The sequence below is a fragment of the Glycine max genome, chromosome 14, assembly GCF_000004515.6.
Source record: "Glycine max cultivar Williams 82 chromosome 14, Glycine_max_v4.0, whole genome shotgun sequence".
Classification (NCBI taxonomy): domain Eukaryota; kingdom Viridiplantae; phylum Streptophyta; class Magnoliopsida; order Fabales; family Fabaceae; genus Glycine; species Glycine max.
This window is the reverse complement of record NC_038250.2, coordinates 11,780,877-11,799,713: the sequence shown is the minus strand read 5'-3', so window position 1 is coordinate 11,799,713 and position 18,837 is coordinate 11,780,877. Positions and strand designations below refer to the sequence as shown.

General features: G+C 30.1%; 1 protein-coding gene across 1 annotated transcript; it reads right to left on the bottom strand.

The window, feature by feature from the left end:
* Positions 1-410: 410 nt before the first annotated feature.
* On the bottom strand, positions 411-1,046 carry LOC102667870 (uncharacterized). The gene has a single exon (XM_006596597.2). It carries the CDS (start codon positions 1,044-1,046, stop codon positions 411-413), a length of 636 nt encoding a protein of 211 aa, XP_006596660.2.
* Positions 1,047-18,837: the final 17,791 nt, after the last annotated feature.

The following is an 18,837-nucleotide window of genomic DNA, read 5'->3' as shown; positions in this document are numbered from 1 at the left end:
GCAGGGCTAATTCCCTTAAGATCCGATATGTGCCATCTAATTACTTCCATGTGTTTCTTGAGGACATCTACCAACCTGTTTTCCTCTTCTGTTGTGAGTGCATTACTAATCACTACAGATTTATCTTCCTCCAAGAACACATACTTCAGATGATCAGACAATATCTTCAACTCTATCTTCTTCTTCTCGGACGGAACTTCCTTCTCTAACGTCTCAAATATGGCTTCTCCCTCAGGAATATTGGCTTGTCTATCCAAGTCTTCCAAGCAAGCCTTCAGATCTTGTTCCTCTTCACTGGTTATACAGTCTAAAGCATTTAGCATTGCTTTCTCCCGTGAAGATTGTGGTGTCTTGAGAATACTGACATCTTCCTTATCAATCTCCTTCATTCTGAAGCATTTCCAACCCTTCTATGGGTACTTCATTGCCTTGAAAAGGTCAAAGGTGATCTTCTGATTGTCAATACTCAACTCCAAGTTCTCATTCCCCATATCCACCACACAGTTGGCAGTCAGCATGAAGGGTCTGCCTAAGATAAGGGGAATGTTCGTGTCTTCTTCGATATACATGATAACAAAGTCCACCGGAAAAGTGAAGTGGCGTACCTTGACCAGGACATCTTCCACCACCCCGTATGGTCTTGTGATCGAGCGGTCTGCCAGTTGAAGCGTCATCTTGGTGGGATCTATCTTCAAATTCCCGATTCTTCTGCACATTGATAAGGGCATTAGATTGATACTTGCTCCTAGATCAATGAGGGCCTTGTTTACCGCTTCCTTTCCTATGGTGCACGGGATGGTAACACTTCCGGGGTCCTTACACTTCTTGGGTAGCTTCCTCTGTATTATTGCACTGCAGTTGCCCCCTACCACAATATTCTCATTGTCAATGTACTTCCCCTTCTTGGTGAGGATGTCTTTCATAAATTTGGAGTAGAGGGGCATCTGTTGTAAGGCTTCCCCGAATGGCATAGTGATTTCCAGCCCTTTGAATATTTCCAAGAAACGTCTGAAGTAACTCTCCTTGTTCTTCTTGGTGGGTACCATAGGATATGGGAGATCCTGTGGTAGGGTTGGTGGTTCTTCCTTCTAGGCTTCCCTTGCTCTCTGGCTCTTGTTCTTAGGTGGTGATGCCACCTTCTCTTCTTCTTCTGTCCTTTCTTCTTCTTGCGTCTCTATCCTCTCTTCCTCTGGCCGGTCTTCTTCTTCAACCTTACCCTTCTCCTATGCTCTTCTCTGCCCTCGAGTCAGCACTGCCTTGCATTCTTCCTTCGGGTTTTTCTCCGTGTTAGCCCCGAAAGTTATAGTGGGTCGTTCGGCTTTGTCTTGTGCCAATTGGCCCATTTGAACTTCCAGATTTCGTATGGCTGCATCCGTGCTCTTTTGATGTGATCTTGTCTCCTGGATGAATTGCAGCAGCAGTTCCTCTATGTTGGTGGGCTTTTCTTGCTGATTTGGACCTTGACTAGGGTGTTGGTATGGTGGCTGGTATGGTGGTTGGTTCCTTTGCTCCTTATATTGATTTCCCTGATTCCTCCATCCTGAGCCTTGCGTGAAGTTTCTTCCTTGATTAAATCCCGGTGGCCCATGATTGAATCCTGCTGCCCCTTGATGGAATCTGGATGAATTTCCCTGGTTGTAGCCCTGGAATCTATGACGATTCGGTATGCCCATATAGTTTACTTCTCGAGAGGTGTCTTGTTGGCTTACACATTGTCTAGCCTCATGGGTTCCTCCGCATGTGGGGCATCCTTCTACCTACAAAACAAAAGAGTGGGAAGAACTTACCGTTTGTAATTGTTGAGGCAGCTTGCTGAGGGTTTCGATAAGGGCTTCTATTTGCCTCATCAACAGCTTGTTTTGTGTCAAAGTTGCGTCTTACGTGCTGATTTCCAAGAGGCTTCTTTTCGTGGGAACATAGGTACGACCACAAAGGATTGCTTGATCGCTAGCCGCCATGTTCTCGATGAGCTCCATCGCTTCTTCTGGAGTCTTCGGTTTAATCTTCCCTCCTGCGGATGCATCTAGTAGTTGTTTCGATTGAGGCCGCAAGCCATCGATGAATATGTTTAGCTGTACTGGCCGCTATATCCGTGTGTCGGTGTTTTTCTTAACAATCCGTGGAAACGGTCTAGTGCTTCGCTAAGGGATTCATCCGGGAATTGATGGAAAGAAGAAATCTCCATCTTTCCTTCGACGGTCTTTGACTCTGGGAACTACTTCTTTAAGAATTTTTCCACTACCTCTTCCTAGGTTCTTAAGTTGTTACCTTTAAAGGAATGCAACCATCGTTTTGCCTCTCCTGCTAGGGAAAAGGAGAAGAGGTTGAGGCGTATCACATCTCCTGAGACTCGGCGATTTTAACGGTGTTGCATATTTCTATATATGAAGCTAGATGAACATATGGATCTTCGCTTGGAAGACCATGGAAGAGGTTCCCTTGGATTAACTGAATAAGAGAGTGTGGGTAGGAGATATTGGCTGCTTGAACCTCCGGCCTTGCAATACTTGTGAAGAACTAAGGAGTTGCGGTGTTAGAGAAGTCCTCTAGGGTGACTCTTCGTGCCGGTTCCCCGTCCATCTCTGTGTGATTTGGAGAAAGAGGAGGTGAGGTGTAAATGCTTCCTTCTGTGTCTTGCTCCCTTCTTCTTCTTGCAGCGTTGTTACGCTGACAAGTAGCTTCAATTTCTAAGTTAATAGGGACAACGTCTCCAGATGCAGTTCTAAGTCGCATAAAAACAAAAAGGCACTACCCGTGCAATTTATGGGAGAAAGAAAGAATACTAAAAGAATAAGTCAAGAAAAAAAGAGTTGGGCTTACAAACTGATATAGTATGGCAATTAAGTGCAAAAATAAAATCCTCGGCAACGGCGCCAAAAACTTGTTGAGATATTGGCAAGTGTACCAAATCGCTCTAAGTAGTAATACTCGAAAGTCCGAGTATCATTTCCACAGGGATTTTATTGCACTTTATCGAATACTTTTCAATTTGTAAGTAAGAAGTAATTAGTAAACATAGGAATAGGCGCAAGAATAGATTCCTACTACTAGATCAAATAGTTTAGACAATTAATTGATAGAAATGCCAAGACCGAACAAACCCAATTGGCCTACGATGCATGTAAATATGATATTCATTACCAATGTAGTTGTATTAGTTCTACCCACATCTATTAATTTTACTTGCCCCTGATGCCTCACAATGACAAGCCTATTTTAACTATCTATCTCCCAAATGCCTTTGCGAAGATTCAATAATTAAAATGCATTAAGGTTAAATTCTAGATGTTGCTAAATGCACGGGCATTGAGTTATCATTCTATGCCTAGCAATGCTAACCCGATGATCCTTTTCTTAAGATGTTCTATTAGGTGTTACCCTTTTCATAGCGTATAACCCCTAAAACTGATGCATGAATTAATTCTTAAACCCTTATTAGGAAAGACCCTCTCCCGAGCGAATAAAAACACAAAAGAAATTCAAGAAATAAATGCAAGATTAAAAGGAAAGAATTAGAACATAAAAACCTGGAATGAATCCTCTTTGTATTGATAACTCTTGAAGTACACCATACATCATTGGCTTTTTAGGCCTGCCAGACCCTAGTTAGGGGATTAGCCACTCATGACCATTGAGGGCTTTACAACTGAGGGTGACGGAAATAAAGGGGGTGATAAAAACAAAGAATATAGAGAGAGAAGGGAGAGCTCAAGCTTGAAATGCTGAGAGAAGTGCTCTAAGGTGAGGTGTGTCGTTTCCCTTGGACTAGCTCTCTATTTATAGCTACTGAAGTGAGCTTTGGGCCTTCGAAAGCGCGCTTAGCGCGACACCTCGCGCTTAACGCGTTCAGATCGTGAGCTTAGCGCGTGTTGTAGGCTTAGTGTGTGTTTTTGTTGGATCGCACGCTTAGCATGTGGCTCGCGCTTAGCGCGCGTAACGGATTCTGCATCTTCGAGCTTAACATCTCGCTTAGCGCCTATGCTGCTTTGCTCGCTTAGCGCGCGTGTTGGGCTGGGCCTGCTTTAAACTCCTTCTTTTTCTTCCCTTTCTGTTGCCTTTTTGCTTAATGTAACTTCAATTTTCGTATCTGCAACCAAAAATTCAATTTAATTAATTATCTAACTTTTAATCACAAATAACTGCTAAATAATTAATTTCAGGCCAAAATTTGACTAATTTTTTACTACTAATTCACAATTATTTAGCAGTTATCAGGGTCACATGATAATCTTTTTAGATAAATATAATTTTTAAAGAAATTATAGATTAATAACTATAAAATATAACAGTTAATGAAATTATAAATTAAATAATAATGTTCATAACAATAATAATAAAAATAATCATAATGATAGTAATAATAGTAGACAAAGTTAATTTGTTTAAATTAAGTGGTAATGAAGTTAAAAATACAAAACTTCAACGATATCTCATTATTAAAACTAATATTTTTAAATGATTAGAATATCATTTGAAAATAAAAGTTTAATTTTTGCGATAAAAATATTTAGAAAATTATTAATTACAAACACACAAAATTTAAGTACATTTAAACATAATATTTACAATAACAAAAATAAATACTCAAATTTAAATAATTATAAATTTATAGCAAAACTAATTAACCACATTCATTAGATGTAGATCAAATATAGAAATCTACCCAATGCGAGACAATAGACATTTAAAGATGAGACCTATATAAACAAGAACCTTTGAAGTTTTGAAGAATCAATTTTGTGTGAAAAAACATTCATTATTCTTTCTAAGCTTTTTTTATATTCTTGTAAAGTTAGAAAAAACTCTCAAAACACCTTGAATATATTGAGAGAAAAAGACTAAATAGTTTGTAAACTGATTCTAGATTTAGACTCTGTGAAACAAACTCAAACTACAAATCTCTTCTGATTTGTTTAGAGTCAACAATAACTTGGTAGAACAAAGAATACTGGATATTATTCAATTTGGGGGTAGAACTTGATTTGTAGAGGTAAAAGTGGACATGACACATTGCTTGTAACTTGTGAGAAGGTTGTAAAACTTGTGTTTTGCAAAGAAATTGGACATAGTTTTCGTGGTAGAGTCGACGAACCAGCATAACTAACTCTCTATGTCTGATATTTTTTTTTTATTTCCCTTCTACTTTCAGTTAACCCAAGGTCTGAATTTGTTTTTAGACATTTGAAAACATCTTGTACTTCATATGTTTGTTTTTCATCATCTGATTGTGTTTTTTTCCCAAAGATCTAATATCTATTTTTGCAAACATTCTTCTTCAAACAAAAAACATTGATTGATTGCAAAAAGATTTTAAAATCTCTAAAATCACAATTCAATTTTTCTTCTTATGATATTTGTCTTTATAAACCTTGTGCATCACACAAGTTTAAAATCTATTATCTATTTATTCTCTCTCTATATATAATATGTAAATGACGCTTGAAGTTTTATCAACCATTGGATCGAACTTCTAATTTGACAACGGTCTTTAAAAAAGCATATTGTTTTTCTAATTTCCATTGTATATTTGTTATTAGAAGAAGTAAAGGCTTTGTGCTTCGTGCATTTTTTTTACTCCTCCATTTTCTATTTCATAGGTTCACCAACATTATATCTCATTAACTGATTTAAAACTAAAAATAATTTTTTTATAAATAAAGTATTTTTTTTAAGAAGCATATATGGTTTTCTTTTAGAAAAAAGAAGAAAAATGCTTATTTCAAGTAAAATCGGTTTACACAAATACATTAAAAAAAATAAAAATATGTTTATTTTATCAAAAAATATTTTTTAAAAAATAAATTTCAACAAGTTGATCCATTATTTTATCAAAATTATAATAAATTAAACTTTTCAATACAATAACATAAATTTTCATGTAACTTTATATGATATATAATTGAATAGTTTAAAAAATTAAATGTCAATTATATATAAACATTCAAAAATAATATATTAAAAAAATTACTAAACTCATGCAATGCACAAGTTTAAAATCTAGTTATATAATAAACTTCAAATAAACAAATAATGACAATTGATAAAGATTCAATTTTATAAATTTTTTTTATTGCAACATATGTATTTAATGAAGAATTAAGCTACTCAATTAATACTATTAATATTCAATTTTGATAAATTGAAAATTAGTTTTGTTACTTTATATTAAGTAATAGCATGTTATTTCCTATACAATTTCAAAAATTAAATGTTAACTTTTATAATTTTCATATTAGTAGTAATATTAAATATTATATTACTAATCATGCACATTTTTCAAAATTAGTTATTTTAAAAAAATAATAATTTTATAAATACATAGTTAAATTTAAAATAATTCATATTTAAAGTAACTAAGGACATATTGTTTTAAAAAGTATTATGTATATATACTTTATAATTTTTACCTAAAAATGTACTTTATTTTAAATTTTTTATTTGAATACATATAATAATATTTATATTGAATATTATACTAAACTTATTCTCAACTTTATTTATTTTTTTATAACTCAGTTACATTAAAATATTTTTCACAACTAAAAATAACCATTAAAACTAATGATTTTGTAAATATGTGGGTAAATTTAAATATTTCTTAATATTTTATTTTAATCAACAATTAAGTATATAACTTTATAAATATAATGTACATAAAAATAATTTACCGTAAAATATCCTTTATCATATTTTGTTTTAAATTAATATTTAATTTTTTAAAAAATATATGTAAATATATAAGTACACTTTGTTTTTTAATTTTATTTTATTCAAATCATAAATACTGTTATAGATGCTATAATATATTTATAAAAAAATAGACAAAACTTATGTGTTGCTTAAAAGTATTCAATTTAAGCCATAACGTAATTAACCAATTGAAAATTTCAACAATAAAAATATTTAAAGACAAAATTATATTTTAAAAATAAAAAATATTTAAAAATTTTAATTATAAATGCACAAAATTCAAATACATGTGAAAATAGTATTCACAATAAAAATAAATATTCAAATTAAATAATTAATTTGTTTTAATTTATATATTTCACATATATATTAAATCATTATTATTATTTGGAGAAAAAATAAATCAAAATAAATTTTAATAGGTCTAATATTTTTTAACACGACATCTCCCCAATTAAAAATATAATTAAATATCTTTCTTAATTTTAATATAATTGTATTTAATATGGTATCAAATATTTTTCAAATTATATAAATAAGGTACATATACTTTTTTTATAAATACTATATATTTAATATAATTTAATCGAATTTGTGCATAGCCTCTAGTTTAAAATCTAGTCTATATAAGTTTTACATGAAATTTTTAGAACTGCCGGATCAAAACTTTAATTTTGTAACAACTATTAATTTCACAAAAGCCGTAAGAAACATCTTAAAGGATTATGATTTTTTCAAAAAATTAGTTATCATCATCATCATCATCATCATCATCATCATCATCATCATCATCATCATCATCATCATCATCATCATCATCATCATCATCATCATCATCATCATCATCAAATAGAAAAAATAAATTAAATAAGAGATAATTGAATTAGAGATAATGTAGTATTAATTTTAAAATTATTTTGTTAAAATAATATTTAATTTTAGAATATTATTTTTAAAATAATTGTTTATTTTTAAGAATAATAAGTTAATAATTATGTAAAATATTTAATGTAATGTATGTTTATTAATAATTTATGCACATATTTATATAAATTACAATAACCTACCTTTTTAATTTTCTAAAATAATTTAATTTAATTTTTGGTTATTGATCAATTGGCAAGTGCACCAACGTGTACAAGGAGTAAAGTTAAAATGAAAGTTCGAGTGTCGAGTCCACGAAAACTTTGTTTGTACTTAAGTAGCTGAATATATAATTCTTAAGCAATATATAAATTGGTTTAAAAGGTTGTGAAAAGAGCAGTAAAATAAATTGACATAAAATTAAATTAAAATAAACAAGAGAAAAAAATAAACATAAAATTAAATTAATTAATTAAGAGAGACAAGATGAGAGAAGCAAATATTAGAAACAAAAGTTAATTTAGAAAATGAAATTGTTAGGAACTTAGCCTACCAGAGCTATTATTGATATAATGTTAAGGATTTCTTCCTATGTAAGGTTATTCCAATTATCACTTGCATCTACTCATATATTCTAGTAATGATCTCTTAAGTGAAAGAGTCTAATTTATCTATTTTCTCTCCTAAATCCCTTTAGGAGATAAAATAGTTAAATTGCATTAAAAATAAAGATGTATAACAGACTAAATAAACTCATTCTATCTTGAGAGATGAATTATTTAGATGTGTTTTTCCAGTTTTTTTTTAAAGATGAACATTTCCCAACTCTACCCTTAAAATTTACCATAAATATGGGTGATCAAACCACAATCAATCAAATTAAGCACATAAAAGAGACAATGAAATTAAAATAACATTAAATAGATAAAAAGAATAATTACATCAAAAGCAGTTGGTTGTTGGTTGCTAAACTCCCAACAAAAGGGGTTTTAGCCTCTCATTATCATGAGAGATTTTACAATTGCAAGAGGGTAATGAGTAGTGAAGAGGGTAAGTAAGAAAAGGAATGGATGAAAGGAATGACTCCTAATGGTTGACTCTCCCGCTTCTAGCCTTTGCCTTCTGTAAGAAATTATATTCTCTTGAATACTCTATGTGTAGTTGTGTGTCTTTCCTCTTTCTCCTCTTCCTCTTTTTATAAGTGCAGTTCAGTTTAGATTTTACGCAATCTTCGCGCTAAGCGTGATTTCTGCGCTTAACGAGTATGACAGTAATCTCGTGCTCAACAAGTGACTTTTTGCACAACAAAAGCTAAAATGAGGTTAAAATTCCAATTATTCACATAAAAAGGAGGAGATAAGAGAGGAAAATTAACAATTCCTATATGATTCAATCCCAAAATATATCTATACACAACACTTATCATTGGTCAAAAATTAAATTTATATATATAAGTAACCATTATGGAGGATTATGGATTTTATAATAATGATTTATTATTATTATTATTATTATTATTATTATTATTATTATTATTATTATTATTATATATTTATAAAAATAGAAATAGAAAAAATCAATTAAATTAGAGATAATGTAGTATTAGTTTTAAATTTTTTTAAAATAATTATTTAATTTTACAAAATAATAATTTAGCAATTATTTAATATATGTATATTAATAATTTATCCACTTATTTAATATATTTTATATCTATATACTATGTAATTTACAATAATATATATTTTGTTTTTGATTTTTTTAAATACTTTAATTTTTCTTTTTCAAAAATAAAAGTGTTCATGTCACGATTTCAAGGATACAAAACTTTAACGACTAGGACTTCATAGCTTCTTGTTGAGTATATCTACATATAAACGCAAGCAATCAAACGCCAAGATAATTCGGTTAAAATAATAATAAAAAAGATATCAAAACTTATGCTAACGTTACCGTAATATTATTTTACTTTTTTGGTTAATTGCCCATATTATTTTTCATATAAGACTTATTTTATTATGCTATTGACAAAGTTATCTAAATATTATTTTATTTGATAAAAAGTAGGAACTTTTCTTTTTGTATACTTTTTTATGTAGAGATATTGAAAGTTTTACTTCATTAATATTCTCTTTTTAAGGACCAATTAGCAAATGTAATCTTCTATTCGTTGTCTTTGTATTTGCTTAGTATTTTTTTTTTCCTTAATGAGTATTTATTTTTACTACTACAGTTTGAGATAATGTGAATGTCACTCATACTTTCTTACTTAATTTGCTTGCAACATTGACGCTTTATACAAATAAAAGATAAGAAGCATGTGAAGGGAAGATTGAGACCAAATACTATATAATATAATAACTTATTTATTTATTTATTTATTTATTTATTATTATTATTATATGTTCTCCCCACATATGCAACTTGATGCATTTTTTTCTTTTCATTTCTTATTTTACTATTGTGTTTATTTATGTTTTGATCATTATTGTTCAACTATTTCATATATTTTTTATTTTTTCTTTTTTGCTATATTATAGATAAATTATATGTACATTTTTACCCTTTCTCATTTTTAACAACTTAAAATCAATAATTAATTTGACTTTCACTTTTTATCTTCAACTTATCATATTTTTTTTTTAACATGACATGAAGAGTCCTTATTATAGATTATATTTAGAGCAGTAGTGCAGTAGTAGGTTCACTTAAGCGTGTTTAATCATTATTTTCTCCGTTTATAAATATAACACTTTAAAAAATGACAGTTAAATTGATGCAAAAAATTCACCGGTATTTTAAAGGAAAAATTATGTTAAATATAATTTACAACACTAATTTTAATATATAAGTAATAATCAAATAAGATAATAATAATAAAATATTACTCTTTATATTTATGATACGTAATGAATATTTATTATTCTTTAATATCTAAATTTACCTGAAAAAAAATCCTGATATTTTATAATTGATCATTATGAAAATATTTACTGTTATTATTATTAAAAAAACTATTATAATACGTGTAAAGTATTCGATAATAGAATAATTATAATTATTAAATAACACCGTCTTTCCAAATTCATTAAAAGTGAGAAAAATAACATTTAAAAAGTAAAATATAATATATAAAAAATTAGGACTACATAAAAATTTTAATAGATAAATAATAATTCTTATATAGATAAATAATTAAATAGTAATTAAATTAAAACATATAAATTCTTAAATATATAAAAATTCTTATAGTTAAGTAACCTTAAAAAGTAATAAGTAGTGAAATTAAAATCAAAGAATAAGTAGTGGTAGTAGTATTAATAACTAACATCACATAATGGAAACTAATATTTTCAAAATGATTAAAACATCAATTTAAAGTAATTTTTTTTATTTTTACAATAAAATAATTTTTAAAAAAACTTAATTAAAAGTAAAAAAAAAATTGAATGCATGAAAACATAGCATTTACAACAACAAAAATGAATACTTAAATTTAAATAATTATCAATATATATATATATATATATATATATATATATATATATATATATTTATTATATACTTTTAATTTATATATTTCATATAAGTATTACGTTATTATTATTACTTGAAGAACTAAAAATCAAAATAAATTTGAATAGATCGACTTAATATTTTTTAAAACAATATCTCCTCAATTAAAATATAATTAATTATCATCCTCAATTCTAATATAATTATATTTAATATCTTTAAAAACTAATTTACTAATATGCATATATTTTTTTATATAAATACTATATATATAATTTAATCGAATCCGCGCATCGCACGGGTTTAAAATTTACTATATATACAAGTAAACTTCACTTGAAGTTTTTAGAGTCATTGGATCAAAACTTCATCTACAATTCCAATTTGCAATTCAATTTGCCTTTCAACAATATATTGAGACATAAGTGTTGCTCCATGCTTTATTGTAGATTGGATATGCTATGCTCTTTTTTTCTTATCCTCAGAGTGAGCAATGAAATATTTTTAGCACCACTTCTTCAAGGGCAGACTCACTATATATGTCCTTCATGGTAGTCTCTTCAGTAGCCTTCATCTACACCTCCTCGGTAGACAAAGTCTTTAGGGATTCCTGAACTACATCATCTGGAATGTCTTTAGATTCCTTACCTGCTAAGGCAACAAGTCTTGCATCCTTAACTAGCTTCTTCTTGTGCTCTTCAACAGATAGAGCCTTAACAGGGGCGATGATACCTTGTTCCATCTCTAAAGCTTCCTTCATTTCCCAGGTCTAATCAAGTTTGGCCTTCTTTCTTGATTCAACCAATGACTTCTTCTTGGTGGGGCTGAAGTTGGTTTAGGTGGAGGGTGAGGTTTAGGTGAAGGTTGAGAGGGTTAGAGAAGGCAAAGGTTGGGAGGTAGGAATTTCAAGAATAACAACATCAGATTTTGCTCCTTTGGTGGTGAGGCTGGTTGAGGTTGTGATGACTCAAGAATCTAATATGCAAATTCTTGTTGTTTGGGAGGTGAGGATGGGGTAGATTGAGGTTGGGTTTAAGGATGTTTAATTTTAATGGTTGGTCTTTTAGGTGCAAGTTCAGATTCAGGTTCAGACTTAGAGTCTGGAGCCTTCCTCTTTTGAGTAGGTTTGGGTCATAAGGTTTGGAATCAGGCGGAGGTTGCCTTTTGGGTTTCTTCGCTAGGTGTGAAGGTGGTGGAGGTAGGTCTTTTCTTTTGGTTAGAAGTTTAGATATAGTTTGACTAGGCTTGGTATAAGGTGGTTTGGGATTAGGTTGGGTTTGCTCCCCCTAAGTCAATAGAAACGAAGCACCCATCATTTGTCCTACCATAGATTGTGGTTCTTCTTTGGGCTCATCCGTGACCTTTCTCTTGATGTGCTTTTGAGCATATTATGGGAAATTATCAATAATTCCCATTTTCATAAAGGTAATCCCTTTAAGCTATGTTGTCCTCTAGGTGGTGCTATACCAAACACATCAACACAAGCTTCTTTCATGATTTAGGTGAAGAGCAAACCATAAGGAACTAGGTTTTTCTTCACCTTGGGGTTGATTCTATCCTTGAACGCTTGCAACCAATAATTGAAGATAACTTTTGGAAAGTTTATATTTTCACCCACCATCACCTTATACAAGTAGAATATGTCCCTTTCACTGACATAGTCTTTGGACCCAAGTCTGGGCATTACCATGTTGAATAAAAAACTGTGTATGATTTTGCACATGTAGGAGAAATTTGTGGTCCTCAAGAATCATGAGCTCTATTCTATCTTATGTAACTAGTCGAGAACGACCATAAATATCCACAGTTTCCTGGGTGATCTCCTTCTCTAGTCCTTGTCAAAAACCAGCCTTTCTTCCAAACTCCCAGATGTAGCGGCGATGGTTGTTGGAGAGATGGTGAATTCTTTTCCTTGGTCAATGCCTCTGATGTTGACTCTGTCTTGTCATGCAATTGCCCAAAACAAAGCATATGAACCATGATACAAAGCACTAAACTTTTCAAGAAAGTTCGCCTATTAAGTCAAAAGACATTTGTGTCTTAAGATAAATCTGGTCTCCTAATTATTTTGATTATATACAAATAAATACAAATGTTAAAAGATGTGTCTTATGTGATATCAAAACATGCTTTGTGAGTCTACGTCTGAAGTTTCAAATGATAGTTAGCTAAAACTATGATCTGATACAACATTTAAGAAATAACATTTAAGACTTTATTTAATACTCTGTGTTTGAGATTCATTTTCCAAAGAGATTCTTCTAGGATTTGTCGAAACCTATGAAGAATAAATGAAGTTCAAGGTCTGAAAGTCACCATCTTTATCAAAACGTGCACTCTGTTGTGCATACCTACTTTGACCAAAGGAAAGTGGTTTTTGCTGAAGTATTCTACATGAATGCCAATCAGAGTGATTTCACTACATGAGAAAGGGCGTGCATTTAATGAAAGCATTGAAAGTTCAAACAACCATAAGTATCACACGAAAGCTTAAGTGAAGAAATTCATCTATTGTAAGACAACAGACACTTCAAACAACCATAAGTATCACACGATAGCTTAAGTGAAGAAATTCATCTATTGTAAGACAACAAACATTTGAAGATGAAGTTCTATAAATACTAGAATTTAACTAGAAGATGAAGAATTTTGTGCATGTGTTCTGCATTCGCATTGCACAAATTTACACAAGGAGATGCAAGAACAATGTCATAAAAAAACTAACTATCAATATGGGTGAGTGTCGAACTTCTTTCTCATCATATTAAATATTAATTCATTTTGTATTATTGACTACAATATTGAAATTGTATGTTTATAACTACTTTGCATATGCAAGGACAAAACTTACATTCAATCGCCACTACAACATTATGACGGAGGAACCAAATGTTGACCGAGCAATTAATTGGCTCAACGAGATTCCATGAGATAAATGAACTCTTGCATGGTATGATGGCCGACAATGGGGCACATGACAACCAATCTTGCCCAGTCAATTATTTCGGCACAAGAAATCTGCCAATAGGTGCCCTAATAAAATCAAGATATCTATGATGTAATGCATTGTTCAACAAAAGAGGGAGAGAAGTTGCAACAATACTTGCATCTGGCCAAGTTTATATGCAAGCACTAAACAAGGGCATCGAAGACGCACAGAGAGAGGCAAACACTCACACTATTATTGAGTTCAATCAACGTGACACACAGTTCTTGGTCCAGGAGACAATAAACTCGAGAGAGGTTTGGCCTATTGGAGATTTCACAGTCAGACAGGATGAAAGGTGGTGTGGCTATGACAAATTCCAGAAATTGTACATGTCTTATTCTCATGTTGTTGCTACTTGTAAGCAAGCTCATCATGAGTATAGGAACTACATACATTCTGTGTATACATTGGAAAGTATGTCTAACATATACAAAGGATTGTTGAAGAATTGCGCAATGAAGTGTATATTGGCCACTATGTTACGAGCCAATGATTTGTCTCGACCCAAACAAGAAAAGAAATTCTAAGGGTCATCTTGTCTCCTCTCGTATCCATACTAAAATAGATATTTGAGAACCAGGTCAACCAAAACAATGTTTTGTGTGTCACATCTTAAGTTATTCAAAGAAAAATTGCCCCCATCGTGTAGACTCAAGCCAACAACATTGAATTTACGTCATATTATTTGTATTTTAAATTTTTTGTTGTATTGTTTCAAATTTAAATATTTTAGTTCAATTTAACTTGTTACTGTATTTTTTTTATCTTCTTTTGCTCATTTAATTCTCTAACTACAACAAATTAAAATTAATAAGTGAGAAAATATATGGTCACTAAAAATATATGCATTTTTTGTGAAAAATATATTAAATAAGTAACAAAATTAAGAAAAATATGATGTAAATCATAACAAAGAAAATATTTCACTAAATTTAAATACAATATAAATAATGAAATTATATATTTTTATAAATATTTAACAAAATTATATTTATATTGAATATTTAAATATATGCATTTTTCTTAAATGCTATTCTAGATAAATTACATTTTTTTTATAAATTAATATATATAAAACAAATTAAAACAAAAAAAAGTTATTTTTAAAAAAAATTGTAAGAAAAATAGAAAATAATTTAAAAAATAAAAAAGTAAAAGAAATAACATAAACAATTAAAAACAAAAAAAAAAAAACAATTCACATTCTCAACTGCGTTGAAAAAAAACACCTAGGGAACCGATTGCATAAGGTCATTTAGAAAAAAAAAGACAACATTATGAAATTGTTTCCTAGGGAATCAATTTCCTAACGTGAGAAAAAAAATTGTAGGTGAGAAATCGGTCTAGGGGGAACCGATTTCTCACCATGCATAATGTTTTTATCATTTGTGTAAATAATATTTGGGTTGTATTATTTGGGCAATCATTTTCTTTTTGGACTATTTGTGTGAAAAAATCAAAGTTTTTACACATGAATTTAATCTAGCCCCAATGGTTGACCTTTTTTTGACTTATCTATTTACTTCTTTCTTGTAAGAGATCTTTCTTGCTTTCATATTTCGATATTTTCCACATAATTGTCAAAAAAAGGAAATATGGTGCTAAGTTTTGTAGAAAAATAGTAAATCCCACTTGCAAGAGACAGTCATTGACAGTGAAGATTCCCCCCAAGCCTATGGATAATGGATCAAGTGACAATGAGCTATATGACTATATGTGTTATGATTGCTCATGTAGTTTTTAGATTATTGTCATGACTTGCCATCGCAGAATGATTTAAATAAGCTCTAGGGACATCCTTTGTTATCACTAAAGGGATATATGTTTGATGGAACCCTAATTTGCGAATCTAACTTTTAGCATCAACAAATTGGGGAACCTATTCGAGACTCCCCGAAATTGGAGAAAATAAGAAGGAAAAAAGTGGAATTAGAGAAGGATATGAAAGAACAATGCCACAATCTTGACAGATTAATAAATTGAGGATAATTCATCACAAAAAATAAAATTCTTTGATAAGAACATAAGATTTTACACAAGAACCGAGAAAGACACTCTCTTACCGTGTCTAATATGAAATTTCATCAAAAACTAGCAAAGTGTAAGAATCTATTTATACTCCTACTAATAATCCTAAATTAGGCCTAGGATCGAATTGTAACATCCTATTTTTTTAGTAAATAAATTAAAGACTTTTTAGTAAAAATAAATAAATAAATAAAGTTTTAGAGAAGGATGAGGTTTTTATAATTAAATAAATAAAGAAAAATAGTTGTAATAAAATAATGCTTTGAAAAAAAAAATATATTTGATTTATTCATTTGATAGAAAATAAAATAGAGTACCGACGTCGATATCGGGTTCGTGTCAGACACCCGGACACGGCAAGAGACTGATGTATCCGTACTTCATAGACACAAACAAGTTTGATGAAGATGATCCTCAAATTACTTAACTCCTACTGTTCCACATAAAGATCATCCTCAAATTACTTAACTCCTGACAAATGTACTTAACTCTTACTGCTCCATGTGAAGGTTAAAAGTTAGGGGTTAAGAAATCACAGAAATTTCATTATCTTTTTTTGAAGAAATGCATTTTGGACAGTTATGTTATGTAATTAAGATCTAAATCATTTTAATTTGTAATAAATTTAACAATTAGTCTGTATGTCACACGAGTCACTAATCTAGACGTAACGAAAAAGTGTGGCTTTGATAGTGGTTTTTTTAATGTTTTGAAATTTTATAAGTTGCCTCAAGGGGCAGTAATATATTTAATAATATGAAGGAAAAGGAATGTTCAATTTGAGAGTCATCAACTTCCAGTTTAAAGATGTTGCATATCCTTCAACTCCAAAAGCAATTGGTGTCGGTTATTAGGCTAATGTAGAAGCACAGACTGACAAAGAAATTGAAGAATGGCAAAGACATATTGAAATCTTGATACTGTTCCTTTTACGAAAAGGATGTCAACACTGTTGGATATTAAATTTATTTTAAATGAGTTTTGCAATTTTTTTATTCATTTTGTTTTGTAATCATTTTGATTGGCTGCTTATAATTTATGTAATATATTTTCTGTTTTCATTGACTAAAGTATAAGCATAATAAAAAATGTTTCAAAATGATATTAATTTATCTACTCTTAATATTTGGAACTTTTGATTAAATATTGATGTTGGACTTTATATGTAAAGAAAAGTCTAACATTTGTTAATGGAAATCAAAAGAAAGGAGTAAAATGAAATTTAAAAATAAAATAAAAAAATCAAAATGAAACTTTTAAAAACATAAATGATCAAAATGAAAACTTTCAAAAATATAAAAAATTAAAATGAGATTTTTAAAAATATAATAGACCAAAATAAAATAAAACTAAAATAGAATAGATCACAAATAACATTTAGTCTTAATTTTAAGAAGGTATATCATCATATTTTTATCATGCCATATCAACCATCCTAATTTTTGCTTACAACATTTTGGAACTTGTGCTAATTTGCCTTAAAAACACTATCTGCACACTTATTTTGCAAGATCTCTACCATTGCACCAGGCCATATATACCTTTTCCCACAGGAACTCAAATTGAGGTTATCCATCACGTTAGTGGCTTTTGTGATCAAACTTATCATTAAATCCGCACCTTTCTTATTCTTTGCAAGTTGAATTTTTTGTTTCAAAAGCATGCCATGTTGGGTATGTTTGAACTTTCCTATCATGCTGCTATTTTCTGGTGTAGCATGGGGATCACCATTGACTTGTTTAAATGTATGATAATCCTCCGCATAGGACCCAATAATCGTACTTGCATTTCCATAAGTTATGTTGTATGGACAGGACATGTCTTCCTTGTAGCCGGAAATTCGTGTGGATGTGCAAAACTCAGTGAATGAATTTATTGATCTACCTGTAACATGCACTGCACAACAGCAAAAAAATTAATAACAAATCATCAACATTCCAATATATAATAAAAGATTTGACATGAGGGGAGGCAGAGAAGTTAGTAAATCTTTAAGTCCTCCATTTCAGAATTTGGCATGCTTGGTTTGTTCTCTCTAACATTGCTTCATCTTGTTCTTTAACGTGTGTCATCCATCTATCCATAACATTGGTTTTCTTTTTTCACCTTTTTGAAATTTGCATACACCCTTCCTTCAAATGGTGGCCAAATCAATGAGCCCTTTGATGCTACTTGCAAAACCTTCTACAACATCACTCAAGTCTGTATCATGAAGAGAAACAAAAAATTATCACATATTCATATCATAATTAAATACCTCCAAAATTAATATAAAAAAACTGAAAAAGACAATTGCATGTGAAATAAAAATAAACAAACCCTTCAACTTGAGTAAGCTGTCATTTCCTTATTAATCAAATTTGTAGGAATGCCAAAGTTTCTTCCAAGGACTGTAGTCTCTTCCTCCGCATGCCATGAAGGTCCATCTCCACTACTCTATCTATTTTAAAAACATGTACAACTACACAACAGCAAGCAAATTAGAACTAAATACATTGGTATAAAACATTATTCTGTTTACACAGTTTTTATCTCGTAAACATATTTATATTTTCATACGACTAACTTTATGAGGTTTCAGAGAAAGAAAGAAAGTATATGAATATAAAATCGAATTAGCTAAAATAGTTTAAAATTAATTCGATTTGATTTTTTTGTGGAACTAGTTTTTACACACTCCTACTGGTGGACAGTTATCTTTGTATTAATTTAACATTGTATTTTCATTTTTTTCAAGTTTATCCTTTAAT